Source organism: Rhea americana, unplaced genomic scaffold (assembly GCF_003343005.1).
Source record: "Rhea americana isolate MKP2758 unplaced genomic scaffold, rheAme1 scaffold_39, whole genome shotgun sequence".
Classification (NCBI taxonomy): domain Eukaryota; kingdom Metazoa; phylum Chordata; class Aves; order Rheiformes; family Rheidae; genus Rhea; species Rhea americana.
In genome coordinates this window covers 2,188,104-2,208,918 of record NW_028186523.1, presented here as the reverse complement: position 1 = coordinate 2,208,918, position 20,815 = coordinate 2,188,104, and the positions used below count along the sequence as shown (strand labels likewise).

Genomic DNA, 20,815 nt, shown 5'->3' with positions numbered 1-20,815 from the left:
CTACAGCTTATTCAAAGGGTGCTTTTTTTCCTGCTTKCTTTTATTTTCTAAAGGGAAATAAGAGCAGCAGACAGCTTGTTTAAGCTCAGTTTCTACCAGGGATTTAGTTCCACGAGCASCTGAGTTGACATACCAGCTGGTTACAGGAGAAAAGGAGGAGGTCTTACTCCCCTTAATGTGTGGAGACTGTCATGCTTTTCCATGAGCTGATTCAACTCAACCTTTTTTAGGTTAATTTTCTACTGAGTTGATTGGGAGGATAGGTGGCAGTGAGATAGGAAAGGTGGAGTAGATCTTCAGTTCTGTGGTGTTCACCCTGTCTTTTGAAGCAACAGCAAGGAAAAAAWTGTTCTTTGAGAAGGCTCAACTAGTCTAGTGGTTAGCTGCTGCCAAATTGGGTGTACCGGATTGTCGCTCCTTGTCCTAGCTACAAACTTCTGCTTCTGAGCTGTCAGCATCATTGCTTGTCTGATCCTTCAGAGAGAGTCACATGGAGGTGACTTTTTAAATTTTTTTTTAAAACCTAAAAGAAAAAAAGATATATTCAGAGAAGTAAAGGTACATTCAGAGAAGTACAAGAGCTATGCTGAGTAAGAAGGTGAAACTCTGCAGGAAGGAGTGAGTCTACCCATCAGAGGCAACTAGCAGTAAATCTAAATGGGTATCAAAACTGAATTCTGAGGGTAAATCTAAATTGGGACTACTACTATAATGCGTTTCCTCTTTCACCTTTCTTGGGAAGCAGTGGTGCTTGTGCAAACAAGTCAGGAAGTGATCCACAGAGTAACACGTCAGCTGATACAACTATTAGTGCAGGGAACAGAACTGCAGATTGGGTTAAACTGGTTTAAGTTGCTATGGATCCCTACTTTCTGGCTGTAGCCTGTCAGTAGACAAATCTCTGCTAGCAGTTAGGAGAGCCTGGAAGTTTCACTGGGATTGGCTCTAGTGCCCCTCAGACTCTGCAGCTGACAACTAATCAAGCAAAAATGAACTAATTTTTTATTAGACTGGTTTCATGAATTTATTTTTCTTTTCTTATGCTACTCATAGTGACATCACAGGAGCTAGAAGGGGAGAAGGAAGCAAATCTGCTTTTTGGATGAAAGCTRTTATGTAGGCTATGCTGTGCTGTGGTTCCTGAGCTGCTTTTTGCATTGATGTGAGTTCAGCCTGCCACTGAAAAGAACAATCCTTCCTTCTAAGATGTATTTTATAGCCRTAGTCTTGTGCACATACTAGCATTTTGGGTGACTATAGTTTTCCGCTGGATCAGTTTCTCGATTTGGCTCATTGCATAACCTTCTGAGTAAGAAGGGAGAGGTTAGTCTTACCACTTGCCCATTTTGGCTTGCTGAGCAGTGAAACAGATACTAGTGCTGATGTAAGAAAGGGAGCAGTTAAAGTGTGGCTGGGCCAAGGCAGACAGTAGGAAAGCCTGGCARTGCTTTCCCGAGTGAAATTGATTGTGGAGCGACACCCAGATAAGGAGAAAGGTGTTACAGATACATTTGGAACTAACCCAGGCTGGTGTTTGGAATTCAGGATCTGAGGATAAAACACTGCTGTAGCATGAATTCTAGTTTACTTTTTGTCACTGTTTGGCTACTAATAATCCTGGAACAGGCACTTGCAAAGAAGCATTCTGCTCCCTTCTGAGCATGTAATCCATTGCTTCAATTTATWCCTAAGCAAGAGCTTTTGTTTGCTGTATTTGTTGGCTAAGTATGTCCAAGCTGTACTCGGTTCCTGTTTTTTTTAAGATATTAAATATTTTTTGCTCCTCTGGGGAAGATATTGCTGAAGCTATGTATCACTTGATTGTGGCAATAAAAAGGAGAATCAGTTGGTAAATACTTAATTTTAAAGTTGGCTGTGCAACTATAAATCTGCCCCTTTTGTTTTCTACAATTGGTGGCTATCCATAAGACATGCTCAACTACTTTTCCCAGGGATTCTGCCTCATTTACAGTCGTAAGTGAATGAAGTATCCAGTAAGTAGTCACTTTGTTCTTAGAATTTATTCAGTATAGTTACTGTATACTATTTGTATGCAATGTAATTGGCTGCCACACAACTGTTAGCTGATCTTTGCAGCATCTGTGTATGTCATGAAGTGGTAAACTGCTCAGGAGTTCATACTTGGTTCCTGTTTATGACACAGGTTACTGGCTGTGTCTATGCCAGAACAGTTTTCTCTTGAGCTCCAGAAATTAGCTCCACTAGTTTTGTTGGGAGGCTAGATGAAGCATAATGTATACCTGCTTCCTACGTGCTTGTGAACTGATAGCTTACTGTCATAAGCCAGAGAGCTGCAGAAAGAGAACTGTTAAGACTGATGCTGCAAACTTTGCCTCAGGCTGTAGTGCCATGCCAGTCTAAGCTGCTGATCTGCTGGCTGCTGCATTTCTGTTCCCTCTTTTTGAACTAGCTCTGAGGCTTGTCTGACCCTACATTAAGCTGTTTCTGCATGCTTTGTCACTCTTGTTCAGTTAGTGTGCTAACCCAGCAGACAACTGAAATAGCTTAGTCAGATGAGTTCTGAAGCAGTATGGGAAAAAGGAGCATGAACATGCTGCAGGGAAGAGTAGGAGAGCAGCAACAGCAATTAACTTAGACTGCTGGATTTTTTGCATCATTTGGGGCATTAATTTCAGAGTATCATCATTTTATTACAGCTCATTTTGTGACAAAATCAAAGGCAAATCTCCCATTTCTGTTAAAATTGATTGAAACTGGCTGCTGGTCTTAGTTTTCAAGACCAGATGGACAGTGGTTATAGTTGTATASGCCTTGTTTCCTCATGAAACAGTCAAACTTTGAGAAGTTGAACACTTGGAAAAGTGAAAGATCGTCATCACTATATTCAAGTCTCTGGTGTACTCATCTTGTGAGCTGCAATATGGTTGTTTTTATGCCTTTACTTGCTGTCTTTTATTACCACATATGTCATTTGAGACCAATTGTTGCCTGGCTCCTAATGTGGCTAAAATAGGCTCATCTTGCTCTGTGGATAAAGCAGAGCACAGGAGTTTGGACGTCACAGGATCATAGGTTTTGTGATACTGTGTTCAGAGAGTTTAAGTGTATGCAAACCAAACATATGACTGCAGAGATTTTAAAAGGCCAAAAATGWGAAATTTGATAGACTGAGACTGGAATTATGATCCTTCCAAGTAAAAGAACAGGGCAGTATTATTGTAGATATTATAAAAAWTGTAAAAAGTAGATGTTTACAAATCTAGTTAGTCTGAGTACCCCTGTCAGCTGCATTAACTTTTGCTTTTCTGTGCTTCCATGTACAGAAGGAATTGCTTATCTACTGGGCAGTGTTTTTGTAATGTAAAGTAGTTCTTACAAGAATTGTCCCATTGAGATATCCTGATTTCTGACCCAAATGGTTATCTGTCTGGCTATAGTGTGAAATCATCTGTTGCCAATTCCACTTGGCCTGTCTGATACCTATTGGGCAGCCAATAGTCAGTAGCGTGCGTATAGTTCTAAGCAGCTGCATATATACTGTTGTTTCCTGTGTTGATAAATTAGGAGATAGTGGAGTGAGGTTCTATTGAGAATCTAGCTAGCTTGGAAGAAATCTTAAGATACTGAAGCAGGAGGTGAAACTGACGCAGAACTATGGCGAGAAGTAAGACCTGTAGTTACTGTTGTGAGAAGATGTAGAATAGTAGCTTGAGAGTGTGTTAGGAAATTGGTCTTCATTAGTTTTAAAGTCAGAAATACTTTTTTAAAGAACTAATTTTATTGTATTTCTGAATAATAACTGCTTAAACTTCAGTATTTCTGGAAATTTAAAGGCTGTTACATTCTGAAAAAGATATATACACTTCAGAGTGAGATCTGGTATTTTAAGTCCTAGTAATGGATTTTAAAAAATATACACCATTTACTTCAATTAATTTTTGTTGGTTCTTAACAGATATTTTTTGAATTTACTTAAAACCTTTTTTTCTTTTTCTTTTTTTTTTTTAGGTGTTGGGAAATCATGTTTATTGTTACAGTTTACAGACAAGCGGTTTCAACCAGTCCATGATCTTACTATTGGTAGGTCTCTTTTGTCTCCTCAATACTAATCTGCTGTTTTAAAAAATGCTTAAGGTTTGTTTGGTTGTTTTTTAGGGTGGTAAGTAGCTAGGATATCTCAGCATTCATTTGAGTTTCTTGTGCTGAGCTGCTGTAGGATTTGTGCTGTATTAAAGCATCAGTGATTTTTTTATGTGATCAATGTTTGTTAGCTAATGAAGCTAAATGGGAGTCCTGCTTYTCACTGGGAAGGTAACATAGCTATTAAATTGTTTAAATTGGTTCAGGTTGTCTCAMCTATTTCTTCAGAAAAGTTAAAAGTTGGACACGGAAACAGAATTGGTCAATCTTGAAGTACGTTGCTAGTAATACAAAGGCAGACTTTTTGTTAGAGAATAGAATGTTAACCTAACCCTAAAGACAAGTAGCAGATAAAACTGAAGAAAAGGTAACTTAGAAGATGAATAAACAAACTTACTATTTGGGAAAACTAACTTCTTGATGGAGAAAGGACTGGAGCATGGAGGTGTTTGCTGCCTGGAAGGGATTTTTTTTTTTTTTTCTGACTCCTCAATTGGATGAGAATGTGATATGAGATATGATTTCATATTGGTACTGGGGAAATTTAATTAATTATGAAAGAATACATTGCCTGTAATCTGGCTACAGTAGATGCTATGAACTTTGTTTATCTTTCCACATAAAATAGTACTGTGTGAATAAATTTTTTTGTGAACAGGGTTAGTCTTCTGATCAGTTTTGCTATTAAGCATAGCAGATGCAACTCTCTAATAAAACTTAGAGGATCTTCAAACTCCTCATGTTTGTTTCAAGGCACTTACTAGACTATCTTTCTTACCATGCTGAGCCTTGTACAAATGTATCCATATTCTGTATTCTCAGTTTGTGCCTTGGAATAGGTAGGCTTCCTGTGTATAGAAGTACAAAATGGACACTTGAAATACAAACATTCTTCATGTAGCAGAATGTACCAAGTGGTTTCATTATGRCTTTTATTTCTAGTTTTGGAAGCCTTGCACAGCTTGTTGTCTAGCTGCCTGATACGATTCAAATTATTAGGCTCACATCAGTTTTCAAATATTCCTGAGGTTTTTGCAACGGGTAGGCTGGTTGAATAAAAAGCTTGAGTTCTCTGTGGAGGCATGACTTATTGCCATCTTTCCTTACTGGCTGATAGATCACACCTTGTATATCATTCATGCCTTTGGCAGCACTGTCGCATATTCCTGCTTCTCAGCAACTTGCTAGTTTGACATAGGAAGTGGCTTCACCTAGCAGGATGGCTATAGTGGCAGTTCTGTGCTGGGCAAATAGCTAGCTAAGATCTCGAARCAGATATCAAAGCTAGTGGGATGCAGAGGTGAACCTAGATAGCAGTGTAATAGAGATGTAAGAATGGAGTCCAGCAGGCTGCATGAAAAGGGGAAGAATGAACAGACTGGAAGCAGCCTGCACTTAATTGATAGTGTATGCATCTGATTTTGGCTGGGAGAATGCTGCTTTCAGTTAGCCCAGCTGAATTAGAAGGACGGAGGTACATATGGAAGGTGGGTTCAAACGCATATGAATTTCCATGCAGCACAAGATTGGATGAGTTGATGCTTTCCTAATGCAGTTCCAGCTGATGTTGTTCTAACTCCTTAGAACTTGCAGATTAAGAAAAACTTACGTTACACTGCCTAACTTTTTTCAGTATAGTACAACCATTTTAACAAATGGGAATGCAGCTTCTTTCCCTGCTGCAAGCAGCTTGGAAGAAGGGAAACCAAAACTGGATATGTGGGGAAAAATCATACCATCTAGGGTTTTGCAAAATTCAGCCTCAAATTTTAGTATAGCTAGTCTAAAATGTCAAATCTGAAATTCAGGGAGAAACTTTAATGATGCTGAGATTAAAAAAATACAATACATGAAAGTAGATTTTATCTGCCTTGAAACTACACACAGAGTTGTGCATAACTGTAGAAGCATACTCTAGCTTAAGAACTTGCAGTGTAACAATTACCTCAATTTAGTTTTCCTTTGTGAATTGGAGTAGACTTCTGTTTGCTTTCCCATTATGCTTAGTACATATCCGTACTCCAAATCTGAACAGCTTCTATTCCTTCTTTAAGTTAATAAATTTGGCAGAAAACTGTTCTTTGTTTCAAACTCAGTTTTCTCACAGCAGAAATTTTGATGGAGTGAGTTAAATATTCTTTCATSCTTTCTATAAGGATATGTGTAGAAACTAAACACCTGGGTCATTGCTGGTTTTAAATTGGCAGTTCCAGATCTACATTTTGAGATCAAGTAGTAGCTGCAGTGTAGTGTGCTTTTAGTAGTYCAAGGACCTTCCTCAGGCTTTGCAATCAACTTAACAATATTGTTATTTACATGCTCCCTCCTATCTTCCTCCTCCTCCGCCTCTGCCCCTACCACCACCAGCAGTTTTCTTTCTGTTTTTGCATATAGTTACTGCAAGTTATTTGGGCACTTAAGAGAATACAGTATTCTTTGGCGCACAGCTTACACTTGGTTCCAATATCATGTGTGGTAGAAAATGTTTTCAGTGGGTTCCCCTCCCCTCCYTGGAAAATCATTAGCTTTGCCAAATGCAATAGTGCCCTCCAAAACCTAAACAAGCTTTTGAGGAGAGGTTTGGTATATTTCAAAATCAGGGCTAATTATTTAGAAGACTCCTATCTAAATCTAGACAGTRAGCAATGTAAGGCAAAACTTAAGCTACCAACTTTCTTTTCTTTTCTCCAGAAATAATAGCACGTGAAACAAAAAGTAATTGAAACTTGATAACTTTATAAATAGATCTACTGTCTCTAGGCATTTTTAGATTTTAACTTGCTTTAGTAATAGCCTGAAATTTATGCTTAATTACTGTTAATGATCTTAAAGCTGCATTAAAAGATGAATTCAAAAGAGTGAATTTTTCCACTGAAGAAATTAATTTTGCTTATCAGAAACAAATTTGTTCTGAGTTACTACTTTTGATCTTTAACTAGCTGGAATTTGGAAAGGATTTTTTTTGTAAAWGCAGATGGAGTATTAATTAATAAATTATCCTGTTGAAGTTGGTGTTTGCTCAATTTAATAGCATATTTTGCTGAATAGTAAGTCTAGACTTAAATCTTCCAGATTGCCTTCAGCAATCTAGTGTTAGCAGGATGTTAAAGTGAGTTCGACTCTACTCAGTTTTCGGTTTGTGCCCGAACAGATGTGTTCTTTTTCTCCCTTTTAGCTAGAGCGATTAAATTTTTTTGGAAAATGTTATGCGAAACACCTCTTTTACACTTTCCTCTAGTTAATGCATTTTTAAAGCAGTTGAAAAGTTAAGATTTTCTTTCTTCTGGAAAAATTTCCAACTCTGAAGCAGCTAGAAAATTAACAAAAGCAAATTATATCCACAGGAAACTGTCCTTCACAATGTTAACTTTAACTTGTTTACTTGCTTTTATAGTGGTGGACACTTCTTTTTGATATATACTAATAATGTAATCTTTTGTAAAATCTGTTCAGGTGTAGAATTTGGGGCTCGAATGATAACTATTGATGGAAAACAAATAAAGCTTCAGATATGGGATACGGTAAGTAATAAAATGTGGAAACTATTTAAGCATGTGGCTCCGCTAACTTCTTATTTATTGTTCTAGTAAAGTTCTCTATGATCACTCTCCTGTGTGAGACTGTTCTTAGTCTTATTGCTTTCTTTAGTTTCCCTAAAAATTTGCTAAAATTCCCTTTCTTTGCTGGGATGTACTCTTAAAATGGTGGAAATTTCTGCCATTTACATTGTAGCTCAACTTCCTCCAATAACTTTTTCAAATTTCTAAGGCTGAAATTCATGCTGTTCTTTTTTTTTCTCTAAAAGTTTTTTCTGTATTATTGAGATTATTTATATTTCAGCTAAGTAGTCTCTTTCTGTTCACTTGTGCAAGATCTGCTTAATTCAACTTCCTTGTGGGAAATTGTGATTTGTGTGCTGGCTTTAATCTCYTACTGAATTAAGAGTTTTCTAGAGGAGAAAAGTTTGCACTTCTGATGTAAAAGTAAAGATATTGCTCATTTCACTTTTTTCACAGAAGACTGAAGAACTCAAGTTCACTATACAGACAAACAAAAAGGGGTTGGTAAATGCATGAAGTTTGCAAAAGCACAGCAAAGAAGGCAAAGACTTTGACTCTTCTAGTTCAGATTCAGAACATTTTAACGTTATCAAGTCAGCTTTCTCCCTCCAGCCCTGTCAGTTGCTTTACCTGGGTGTGCCTGCTTCATGGTCTGCACTTCTTACRCAACAGCTTTAAGATGCCCATGTAGATAGCTGTGCCTTTCTCAGGTGCTTAACTGTTCCCTAAGGCGGCACTTTCTGGTTCCTTCTCCGAAAGCGTTTTAGGATACCTCTAGAAACTGACAAAGAAACAGCTGTAGCATCACGTTTGTGCACTTTTTGGTATAGCCAATCAATAGAGGGATATATATTTATATATAGCTATGTATATTTAAACAAATGCAGCATTTTGGCTAACTTGAGAGCTAGTGTATCATGCTAGTGTATCATTGAAATGGCATCTAGCACTTTGGAAGTTTGCCATGAAAAGGTGTAGAAGAGTATGGTCAGACTGTGCTTGCATTAGGCTTTTCCTGCTTTAGGCATTTGTCCCATTGTAACTATGGCTTGCTGACTGCCAAGACAGCTGATCACTTGAAAATTAAATAGTCAAGCAAATCTCTGCATGAATAGAAGTTTCAGGAGCAAACTTCTCGCATGACCACGTGAGGACAAATCTACTCTGGTCTTTGCTTCCTAAAATTTGGACAGATTTTTTTTTAAGACAAAATTACTAATGTTACTGCTAGTGCAGGCACTGTCTTTCATTGTCTTTCAAACTGACTTTGTTCATGTGTTATTTACTCCTTGAATAGAAATGAACTTCAGCTGTTTTTTAGTAGATTTTATTTTTCTTAGTGCCTGCAACTCAGTAGCTCTTCATAGTCTCTTTGGCTTCATACTTGCCTGCAAAGTGTCCAATAGCCAAAGTTTCCATGGAATTGCCTTTGACTATAAATTCTTCCTRGGCAGTGTTTATATCTAGCTAAATTCTTTACTGTGTTGTCTATAAATAAAAAAATATTCATTGAAAGCTTTCATACGTTCTCAATACATTGTCTATGTCATAGTTACTAATAATTTATAAATTGTAAGTGATAAATGATCGTAGGCTGCAGTTAAAATTTTAACTGTATGCAGGCTGAATTTTAAAACATGGGAGATTTCTAGTCTAATCCGATCCCGGTTTGTAAGCTTATCTAAATTCAGATGGCTTAATTCTGGCCATACAAAGATCTTGAAGCAATAGAAAGATAAGAAATACGAGGTATTTTCAAGAATGTTTTTTGCTTATGACTGCTGAGGTGCATAAATATGTCAATAATGACCGAGGTTACTGAGTCTGTATTGTGTTTCTGGGTTGAGCATTTCCTGAATTTCTTTTTCTACGAGCAAAAACTGCTAGCTGTTACCAGTGCTACTGCTGTATTTAAAAGTTGTTACGATATTTATCTGATAAGAAAAGGTTCATTTTGCAATTGCATATTACTAAGAAAATACTTGAAGCGTTTGTGTTCAGTCAGTGCCTGCTGAGTTACAGCACCAGCACATCTCTAACTTAGTAGTAGTCTTCCGTATCCACCTAATTCATCAATGTACAAGAATCTTGAGCAGAGACCTAAGAAATAAAATTTGTTTGATGGTTAACAATGAATAAGGACTTGCTTTCTTAAGCGAGTCAATATTTAATTTAAAAAATTCTGACCAGGTACTTCTGTGGTAGGGTAATTAATTTATACTGTCTTAAGGAGATCAGTGCAGCTCCAGAGAGGGCTGTACATAGTGATAGTGGGAATATACGGAAGCTGTAGCCTGCTTTACTGTGGGAGAGTGTTAGTTTACGGGGCAGCTGATGCTAGTTCATGGCTGTGACATCTATTTACTTGCTCCCTTGTTCTGAGTATCAGAACTCAGGAATATTTAGTAATAAACATGAAATTAAAGTTTTATTTTGGTYCAGGAGTGTATTAGAGAAATTAGTTGTGCTTACTACTCCTTGGTTTTCATGTGKGACCACTAACAGAATTCCTTCTGTGTCTATCTAAGCCAGAAGATATGCTCAAGGAGTACACATGTCCCATTAGCAGTTGTAGTTCAGTATCTTGTCCTGTGGGCTGATAGTCTAGAACTAGTCTGAAGTAAGAACCTAGGAAAGGTGTGCGGTTGGATATTGCATACTTACTGTCAACTATTCACCTGCAGCTCTGTCTGTTCCAACGTCTACACCAGCAAAAAGTGTCCCCTCTTGTTCTCTCCTGTCTATAACTGCTCCAGGACCTCCTGTTGCTGAGTACTATGTGCTATGTCTATGACATGTCAAGGTTTTTTGGTCTTTGAGTCCTTGATTTGAATTTTTCCTTTCCAATACATTTAGATCATCAAGGGTAGTGATGTAGGGCTAAATTGTTTGTATGCCTTGTCTGTCTTAGTCTCTAGATTATTTTATTTCCTGTAGTTTTGTTATCTTTTTAATGACTTTTAGTAAGCTAGCAGACTGAGAAACACTTTCATCAAAGATGGTTAACTGGTAATTGCTGCTATGAGGCATTCAACTCCTATTTTGTGGAAGGGTAGGATATTTAAGGTAGCACCAGTTGCCAAAATAACTTTCCTTTTTAGGGAACCAGCAGTGATCTGCAGAAGTTGGTAAAGAACAAAATGACAGTTCTGGGAGCTGTTAAGCTTTGTGGGTTTAAACAGGCTGTGCAGATGGAGGTTGTTTGTCCTGTGACAGTGTAACACTGAGAATTATAAAATCATTTCTCCTCAGAAAAACATCGTTGTTGCAGAGAGATACAGGGCTTGTTACCAGTCTGASTCAATATCCTTCATTTTGTGGTTGAGAGGGGGATATTTCTGTATTGTATTTACTGTTACTAAAAAGCCATTGTTGACAGGTAAAAATAGCAGTAGTTGAAAGAAGGAATTTGAAGTTCTATGGAACTCTGTGGGTGGAAAAGAGATCAATAATGATACTATATAATACTAAATCTTCTGCAGACTGTATTGGTATGACTGAGAATTTTGCTGTGTTTAAATACAGTAAATTTGTAATACCTTGTTTTTCCCCATTTCATGGAGATCTATGACAAATTATTTCTTTCTATTCATTATTATGTTTCAATAACATTCTACCTCTTGCCTTTGTGTCTGCTTCATGCATGTTAAGGAATAACGTTCTTATTTTAATTTTCCTCTTGAAGAGAAAAACCTAATCAGAAAATAGCAGTTGTAAACAACAGATTATTTCTAGGGAGCATACATTAAACAAACAAACAACAGAAAAACCCCCAAAACCCAATAATCCTGCCTCTAAAGTTTCTRTTAAGCAAGTAAGTGAAACCATATCTTTTTACTTGTTTGTTTTATAAGCAAATTTCAAGTAGTTTCTTGGCTTACATGCAGGTGGATTTCTAATTGAATTGGCAGTGTTTGCTAATAGGTGAGCACTTGCACAAAAAAGTGTGGGGCTTTTTTTCCTTTCTGCAAGATTACATGTTAAGAGCATGTTTTTCTTTGCCCTAAATCTGCAGTGTGAGTTATCCAGCCATTTTTAAATATCCTGAATATACCAATACTTGGAGAAGTGTGTTACTCTTAAGGTATTTGCAAACACTTTGGATTAGTAAAACCGAATAAAATTCTCTTGGTATGTGACATGAATATTCATCTTAATAAAACTGATGATAATGATTCTTTATTAATTGCTTTCTCTGTGACACTTGTTATTTGCTTTGGTAGTCAGAGCATATATTCATGTTCATGTGCAGTTAGTGAATCCTACTGAATTGTTAGTGATTTGATTCTTGAGCCATTATATTTTTAAGAACATGGCTAAATCTTAAAACTTAAGTGATGACTGCTCAGTCTCAATGGCTTGCACTCTTTACTGCTGTAAAGTAATATCAAGAACTTGCAGAGAATCAATTTTAGTTCATGAAAGTAGTTTAACCATTAACTCACAGGCAGTGCTGGCTGCTGTATAGCAACACTAATTTATTTCTAGATTCATGGATGGGGAGAATCTGTCCATTTAGTACTTATTCTTATCAGAACGTAGGTCTAACAGGGCCATCATCTGAACTTTAGTGCCTACTGTTAAGTTACTGTTCACATCCGTTTCAGCACTGTAGGAAATCAAGGTAATTTGAGATACCATCTAGCTTAATGTTCTCAATGTTTGAAATACCATAAGCATATTACAATAACCGTGTATATTTATTGTTGATATCTTATTTTCTTATTGGTAATGGTTTTCCCTTCAGTTCATCTGTGGCTTTCCACAATAATACAAAGGCTCAAAAGGCCGTTAGTTGGAAGGACAGCAATTCCTTTCTTTTGTCATTAATGGAGCTTTGAGTTTCAGTGAGAAGAGTTATTAAAAGCCTAAGGTTTGAAAAATATCTGTAAACTTAAACAATTCTTTAGAGTATTTCTAGTAATGGATAGCTGGAACTTCTTGTTTCAGTAATGTGTTGGGAATTGCTGTGGATATCTAAATTGCATTCATTCAGCAGCATCAAAAGGAGTGATATAGGTACAGGCAATTTCTATTTAGACACATACACAGTTTCACCTTTTGGTATCTTTAGTCCTCTAGAAATCTCAACACTTACTAGAATGCTGACAGGGTAATTCTGAAACACATGTTACTTGGCTGAATTTTCTGCATAAATTCTGACAGTTTCTTAAGTTACTATGGATTCATCTTCAGAAGTATCATTTAGTTCAATCTTATCTACAGAAGGATCTTGTTATGGAACATCTCTGCTGGAAAGTGGCAGGTCTGTAGAATAGATCTTTATTTTTGTAAGTATTCCTTGAATTACTTGTTAGTAAATCTCTAGAAAATTCTTTTTTATTGTGGAACAGAGACACGACCACATGACAGACTACGTATTTATATAAATAAGTTGTCATGTGATTAAAGTACTTAAACTTATTTTTAACTTTCAAAACTGTATTCATGGGTATGTATTGCTCTTCTCTCCATCTGGAACATTTTGTTCCAGTGATCAACTTTGTGGAGTAGTTCTCAACTGGCAGTTGTCATAAGTAGTTTGATACTTGTTGTGTGAACTGGTTGTTTCTTGGATGTCTTTTAGCTGTCTGTACAGCTTTGGAAAGTATAAACTAGTTTAAAAGAATATTAATTCCAAATGTGAATGAAGCATTCTGTCAGTGTGTTTGAACATCACACAAAGTAGCACTTTCCAAAAGCAAAGGAGTCTAAAGTTACTAGCTGTGAGACATTGTAAATTTTAATTTTTCAAGTGGACATATAATACATAGTTTTCTCCTAATAAGAAATATTAGTCAGCTGGGACATAGACAATATGCTGTGACATACCGAAATAACATCCTTCTTGAAGAAACTTTACMAAATACTTTAGCATTAAGAATGAAGGATTCAAAAAAATTAACGGGTTGTTTTCTAGAGAGACATGTTGTTGTTGTTGATTTCATTTAGTTATCTAACTACTTTCTTGTAGTAGATAATAGCTCTTCTTTTTTCAGTCTTTTACGTAGTCTATAGATTCAAAGAGTCTGCAGTTAAAGGATCTTACAAGGAATCCTTTTTGATAGCAAAGACTTGAAAACTCTGTGGCTAGTATACTCGTTTTCCAATGCTGTTAAGATTTCCAGTAGGAAAGGTGAGGGTTTGCAGGAAGGTGACAAAAATTAACAGTATCAGTTACATTACGCCTAACATCAAAATAAGGCTCATAAGAGGTATGTATGTTTGTACCCTGAAGAGTTGTGAACTTCTCCTAAGCCTAAAAGTTTCTTTAACGCTTAACTTCTTGATGTGCTACAACTGTGTTGTGTCAATTGTCACAGTTACGTGGCTTCCTTGTGGTCCACATCCTTCAAGCAGGGATGAAACTTTTTGTTCTGTTTTGAAGATTTGTAACTTCTACAGCTATGATTCTGTAAATTTCTTATTTCAGAAACTTCCTTTGCTAAGCTGTGATATGAATTATAAAAGCTTCTAAATACAAATTCTAAAAGCTGATCGTCTAGGAGACGATCGGAAAAGGCGTGTTACTTAACACTTAAAACATCACTTGTTTATCAGAGGCCCGCCTTACTTTTTTCATGATTTAGTGAACTACTCATTTCTGAGCCTGCACCCTTTTCTCTGAAGAGAGGATGCTTGTTTAGGCATGTTCAGTAGTATTTATTGATTCCTGTAGGCTACCTTGAMTGAGCTAGAATTTCAGTACGTAAAATAGCTGTCATCTCCTATCTGTTGTCAGAGTTACCTTTCTTATTCCTGCTTCTTATAGTATGTTGTGTAGTAATACTGAAAGTAGCTATATCCTGATGTGTCCTCAGAGTAAACGCTTGTGTTGTCTGTACTAGATGTAATATGGCCTTAAGAAATACCTTGTTGACATTCATATAGTGACTCCTGCCTTCTACCTTCCCCCTTCCCCACCTCCCTTCAAGTCTCTGGGATACATTACTGAAAAATTAAACTACTGCATCAGAAAAACTTTAATATGAAAGAAAAAAAATGAATTTTGGGAGAACACAGAAGAGATGGTAAGAAGACTGTTAATTCCACTTAGAATAAGGGTAAAGAACTGTTTTGCTGTATCAAGCCTGTTTCTGATTTTATTTTAAAGATTCCACACTACTAGTTCCATCTGCTWCTCTTTTACGTGCTTAAGGCATCTATTTTGACCTTACAGATCTCTTATTTAGGTTCATACTAAACTGGTAAAACAGATTGTAAATGATATAAATGTAAGACATTTTATTTTGTATATTGTATAAAATATGCATTATTTTTATATATATATATATAATATATAAAAAATACAGTAAAATGGAATTTCTTTGCAGAAACTCTTAATTCATTTTATTTAGAATGAAAGGGGCTTYGGTTTGTATTGTGCATCAGTATATGTAGGGACAAATTCATTATTGACATACAAAAAGTTGTCCTCTGTAGGAAAGAAGGGGAAACATTTTCTGTGCTTTCTCCTGCCTCTACCTTGGGAAGCAATGACATTTAAGAAATTCCATCGTGGAGAGATGAGACAATTAAAAACATTCTAGTATTTCCAGGATTTGGGTACTGAATTTATAAGGAAGTGATTCCTGTAAGAACTCGCAATTGTAACGGTTCTGTAAGGACTGGTGGGGTCTCTGACAATTTTGGTTGACTACAATTAATTTACTTTAGGGGGGAACTTTGCATCATAGTGGAACTTTCGAATGTGAAACAGGCAATCTTCATGTGGTAGCTGAAGCCCACTTAAAGTGTGATTTCAGTGGATACATTGAATAGTCTGGGAACAGTAACTCATCTATTTTATAGTTAAGAAAAAACATTTTACATATTTTATCATGTAAAGTTATAAAATTATTTACTTGAACTAGTTGCCACACCAAGAGAAATTCTAGACCTTTATGAAACTTCTGAATAGAGTTCCAAGTACTGACCTAAATGTTTGCTTTTACTGTTTTTTGCTGCTGCCCAGCAGATTGCCTGTATTCTGTTATTTTATATACATGCGTTACTTTATATACATACATTTATATAGTTTTGTATGAAGTTTTTGGATTCTTGGCCAAGTGTATATGCTAGTGTATTCTAATTGCATTGAGAAACTACTAAAGATATTTTCCRTCTCTTGTGGCTTTCCACTGAAGTGACTAAGGCATAAAGTGTTCTCTTAAGTGTAAGTAACTGGTTGTTCTGGAAGACAAGGATGCTTTCTGAACACTGACTGTGTCAAAACGCATCGTACTAGTGAGCTTTTTAAATAATAGCAGAATCTAGAACAAGTTCTTGTTGATTCAAGAAGATTTTTTAGTAAGAAAAGTACAGTGAATGAGAAGTTTTCTGTACCCTAATTTTGTAGCTTTAGCTGAAGCATAGCTTGTATTTAATAAATATTCTCATTTTTCATGGTTTTAGAACAGGGTCATTTTATAGTTGTGCGGATGGCTATCTTATTACACATTAATATTACTATTTCTCAGTCATATTCTGTGGTATCTTTGAATTAAGTTTAAATACCCGTTAGTAATGAACACTGGAAATAAACACTGCTTTTGTTCTAGCAACTGTGAGGTGCTAGCAGTTTGGAAAAAGATGAGCATGGGTCTACAACTACTAATAATTATTTTTCAGGGGTACCTTCTTCTGCCAGGAGGGAAAAGGGCTATTGCTCAGTCCATTTAGCTGTTTCTACTCATGGAAACTATGTTCTTAATTGCAGTGTAAAAATGCTTTTATAAATGCAGAAATGGTTTTGGTTTGACTACTGCGTGTTGATAGTATATATCTTGGACTGAGTAAAGAGGGTTCAAAACAGAACCACAGAAGAGTTGAATGTGATTAGAATATAAACTGAAGCACATTCCTGTAAGTGCTGCATTTTTTTAAAGAATACTTCTCTATAAGAACTGTCTAATTTGTGTAAGATACATCTATGAAGTTTTTCACCAATGGTTATGAAGATGACTCTTGCATCCTGTAGCCATTTGACAAGCATTATTTATCAAGTACAGAGGAAATTCATTAACTGGTGGAGCAGAATTGTTTAAAATTGAATTCGGAACCATTTTCTGTTTCTTTGTAATAAAATGATTACTGAAAGAATTCCATGTGAAGACTGTTGAAAGCTGGCTGCAGTTTATGATATAACGGATAAAATCTGCATCCTTGGCCTTCCAACAACCTTTACACCAGCAGATGGTGGGCGTAAAGATGTCATTCATCATTTATTTACAATGGGCTTTATTTATTCTAGTGTCAACAGCTGCCCCAGGGAGCGGGTTATTGAATTCAAATGTGAAGCTCTGGGTTATTTGCTTCCTTTCAAATTTGTCTTCAGAGCTTAGTTGCTAGGAGTCCATTCTATGCTCTAATAATGATTCATGTATTGTGAAGCCATTCAGTAAATTGGGTTGTCAGGGATTGCCAAAAAAGGTTTAGAGGTCTTGTTCCGATTTTTTTTTTTTTAAGAAAAAACAGCACTATGCTGGTGTCTTCTCCTCATGTGCCTTCTTTTGCCAGTGTTAAAGACTTTTTGTCCCCAATTCCTCTCTGATTTCACTTCCACAATCCTCCCTGCAAAAATACTCTAAAGTAAGTTTGTGGTTTTCAGTACAAAAAAACACATTTGACATGAAATAATGAAACCTTGTCTTCTACAGGCAGGGCAGGAGTCCTTCCGTTCCATCACAAGGTCTTACTACAGAGGGGCAGCAGGGGCTTTACTAGTTTATGACATTACAAGGTGAGAATACAGAGGAAGGTATAACTAGATTAAAATTATATGTCTTTGTAGAATTGCACTATGGCATATTATGATATCTAGATTAGCATGACTTTTTGTATAGATATTTGTCAGTTTAATGTTGTAACACCTACTTTAAGTGCTCACTGTCAAGATATGATCCAGGTTGATTGTGTACTCTTTAATTTTCTCTGTATACTGACTGAGTGTATGTAAACTCAGGAAGAATGTAACAAAATATTTTCATAAACTATTTGACCATGAATATCCATTACCTTAATTGAGAAAAGGCCTTAAAATATTTAATGAATTCCTTTCTTATGTTTTTGTTAGCATGAAGTGTAATTTCTCTTTAGCTGTTTGCAGACTTTTTACTGAAGAGCCACTCTGCAAAAGAAGGAAATAATATGGCATCAAAGTCTGATTATATAAAAATACTAGAAAACTTTTACTGTTGCCATGAAGTTATTAAGTTACRAGAATACCATTCTTCTAGTAAGGTTTCTTTAGCAGGTGTACAGAAGTGACTAAAGTTTTCCTACTGTCTTGAATAAAATCACTATGTGTCATATTATCTGCAAAACTATGGAATGATATTATTATTAGTATTGTTATTATTTTTTAACTAGACTGGTCATGACTATTGGCTTAAGAAAACCAGTAAGTATAGATGCTGAATTCCTCTTAGGGTTTATAATTTCTCATGTTTATAGAGCTCAGTCTGCTGCTGGTTTATGCAGCAACTTTTAGTAGAGATTTATTTTTAAATGTTTCTTCCTTCCCTCCTCAATTTATTTTTAAAAACAAATGCCAGAAAGAAACTTATTCTTTCTAAATTGGCCTGCAGCAAATGAAACTTTTATTCTTATTGCATATTCTTACACTTATAATAATCACATGCTATGTTTAAGATTTACTGTACACAGTAAAATCTGTAAAATGCTAGTCTCATATCTTTTCTTGCAAAGACTGCTGCTAAATTAATTATGCGTTTTATAAACTCCAAGAAAATGAATATAAACTTTTTTTGCCTATAGTAGAACAAACATTACTGTGTGAATACATTATTGTTCGAATGATTGTGTATGTTTTGAACTTTCTACTTTTAAACTTGTTCAGTAGATTTTTATATGCGTATAAAAATACAGAATTTTATGGCTATAAGAATTATCTCTACTCTGTAGAGAACATGTTTCAGTTTTTGTTGGCAGAGTTCGTAAATACTTAGTGCACCTTGTTTGCTTGTTCTCTATCAGACAAAGGGATCATGAGCTTTTACCCCTCAAATAGAGAGGCTAACTAGAGCTTTCCTCCCTTTTATTTGTGAGTCCATCCCTCTATAAATTTTGTTCAGTAAGTTCCAGGAGGCAGAAGGAAAGCTGGAGTATAAATAACCATGTAAATAACTTTGATTTGGATTTAAAATGGTGATTAGCAGACTGTAAAAAAGCAATACTTATTATAATATTATGATATTCTTTATTGCTGATTATCTTCTCTGAAGTTTTGTCAAGTGTGTGAACGGACACCAGTGCACATATTCAGTTAAAATCCATTTCTGCTAGCTTYTTAGTATTACATCAATGAGCAATTAAATAGTTACCTGTAGGAAGCTAGCTGCTATGTTACTTAAACTTGGAGTGAAATTTGGTTCTTCTAAGTCTGTAGAATCTAACTGATCAGTTTTAGTAGGTCAGGAATTTAATCCTTTATATCTGTTAATAAGTAACAGAATATAATCTAAACATAACTAAGGCTTAATATGAGTGTTAGGGCAAAAGATTTATTAATAATCCAATATACTTTTAAGGAAGGTAAAAGTAATAGTATTAGGGAAAATGATTTCTCGAAATACTGCTTATAATTTTCATTCTTGTCCATGCTTAGGAGGGACACTTTCAATCACCTGACAACTTGGTTAGAAGATGCTCGTCAGCATTCCAATTCCAACATGGTCATAATGCTTATTGGAAATAAAAGGTAAATTTCAATCAATATGTAGGTGGAAAAGCTTTATAACTTGTTTGTTTGGATTTCCCTTTTTGTGTGTTCTTATTTGTAAGAATTATACTAGCTGTAAATAACTTTCAATCACTGAATATAGTTCCACAGTGAATCTAAAACCTCTCCTTTTCAAATTAGTCTAATAGAGCGTGTGGCACATGTTTACCTTACGTTCTATGCATGTTTTTCAGAAGTAATTTTATTTTAACAGGGTTGGTCACAATGCATAGAATGAAGAATTATGTGAATTATTTTTCTCACTGACCTTTTTTTAACACCTTGAATCATCCTTTAGAAGCACCTAGATCTCTCCCTTTTAAAGGAAACACAAGCTGTTAATTTTAGGTGTTCTTAAACCAGAAAARAATTGATCAGTTTAGAATCATAGCAGAGAAGACGTCACTAAACAAGGTGCAGTCCATACTGCAGGATTCGCTTCAGAAACATTTGTTGCATTTGTTAAATGGAACAAGTGCATCTTTATGATTACGTGAGATGTTTATGAATTCTAAGTCTGCTTTGTGTTTTATGTTTTAGCTGGGGGTGGACAGGGAATGAATGCTTTTTCTAATGGTTACAAAGATTTTACCATTTCCTGGTGAATTCAGGCTGCTATTAGATATGTTAGGTGCTGAAAATTCAATTAACATATTTTGGAAGTTTGTTACTAAATTTTTAAGTGATTTACTATTTGCTGTTTTTATCACGTGGACAGTTGGAAACTCTCAACATCAACAGGGAAGAATTGTAATGTTTGAACAGTGTTGAAGTTTTTCATAAAAATAGATTATTGAATACATTAAACATTTGTAGTTTTCTAGGTCTTGATTTAGAGAACTGTAGAATCATGTCTAGATTTTTTCATTGGAATTTTTTTTTTTTTTTTTTTTTTTTAAATATCAAAAGCGTGATCTCAGAATTTAATAACTTGTTAGTTATGCTACACTTGCCTTTTCCTAATTGACCTCAGCTTGTCTCCATGCCTCAGCAATTCTGGAAGGTAAAGATGCTGTTAAAATAAGTGTGTAGGCTTTTCCCTTAAAATTTAATGAACTGCAAGATCATTTCTGAGATCCTACTGAGAAACAGCCTTGTGGTAATGACGGTCTGGTTTCACTAGTCTGGCCTATTCATCTTTTCTGCCTTTCCCTGCCCTCCCCTCCCCGTGAAAAAAAAATATCACCTTGTCTTTTAAACATCACAACAATGTTAAGCTTTACATAATTATGAAGCTTGCCCACACTTACATAGTCTGGAAATGACAGACAAACTTTTTAGTGGAGGTATATAAGTATAATCTTTAAAAATTAATATAAAAATGTAATCTCATTAAATGAAATTTTGGTAAGCCTATGATGTCAAAGACTAACTTTTAATGCTTATTTAA

The 20,815-nt window shown here is 35.6% G+C and overlaps 1 protein-coding gene across 1 annotated transcript in view; it reads left to right on the top strand.

Annotated features, from left to right (window-relative positions):
• RAB2A (RAB2A, member RAS oncogene family) overlaps positions 1-20,815 on the top strand; it is a 40,744-nt gene that overhangs the window by 4,793 nt on the left and 15,136 nt on the right. The window contains exons 2-5 of the mRNA XM_085313559.1: positions 3,991-4,062; positions 7,576-7,643; positions 17,342-17,424; positions 19,312-19,404. Coding sequence (XP_085169685.1) covers positions 3,991-4,062; positions 7,576-7,643; positions 17,342-17,424; positions 19,312-19,404 — 316 coding nt within the window. The remainder of the gene's footprint in view (positions 1-3,990; positions 4,063-7,575; positions 7,644-17,341; positions 17,425-19,311; positions 19,405-20,815) is intronic.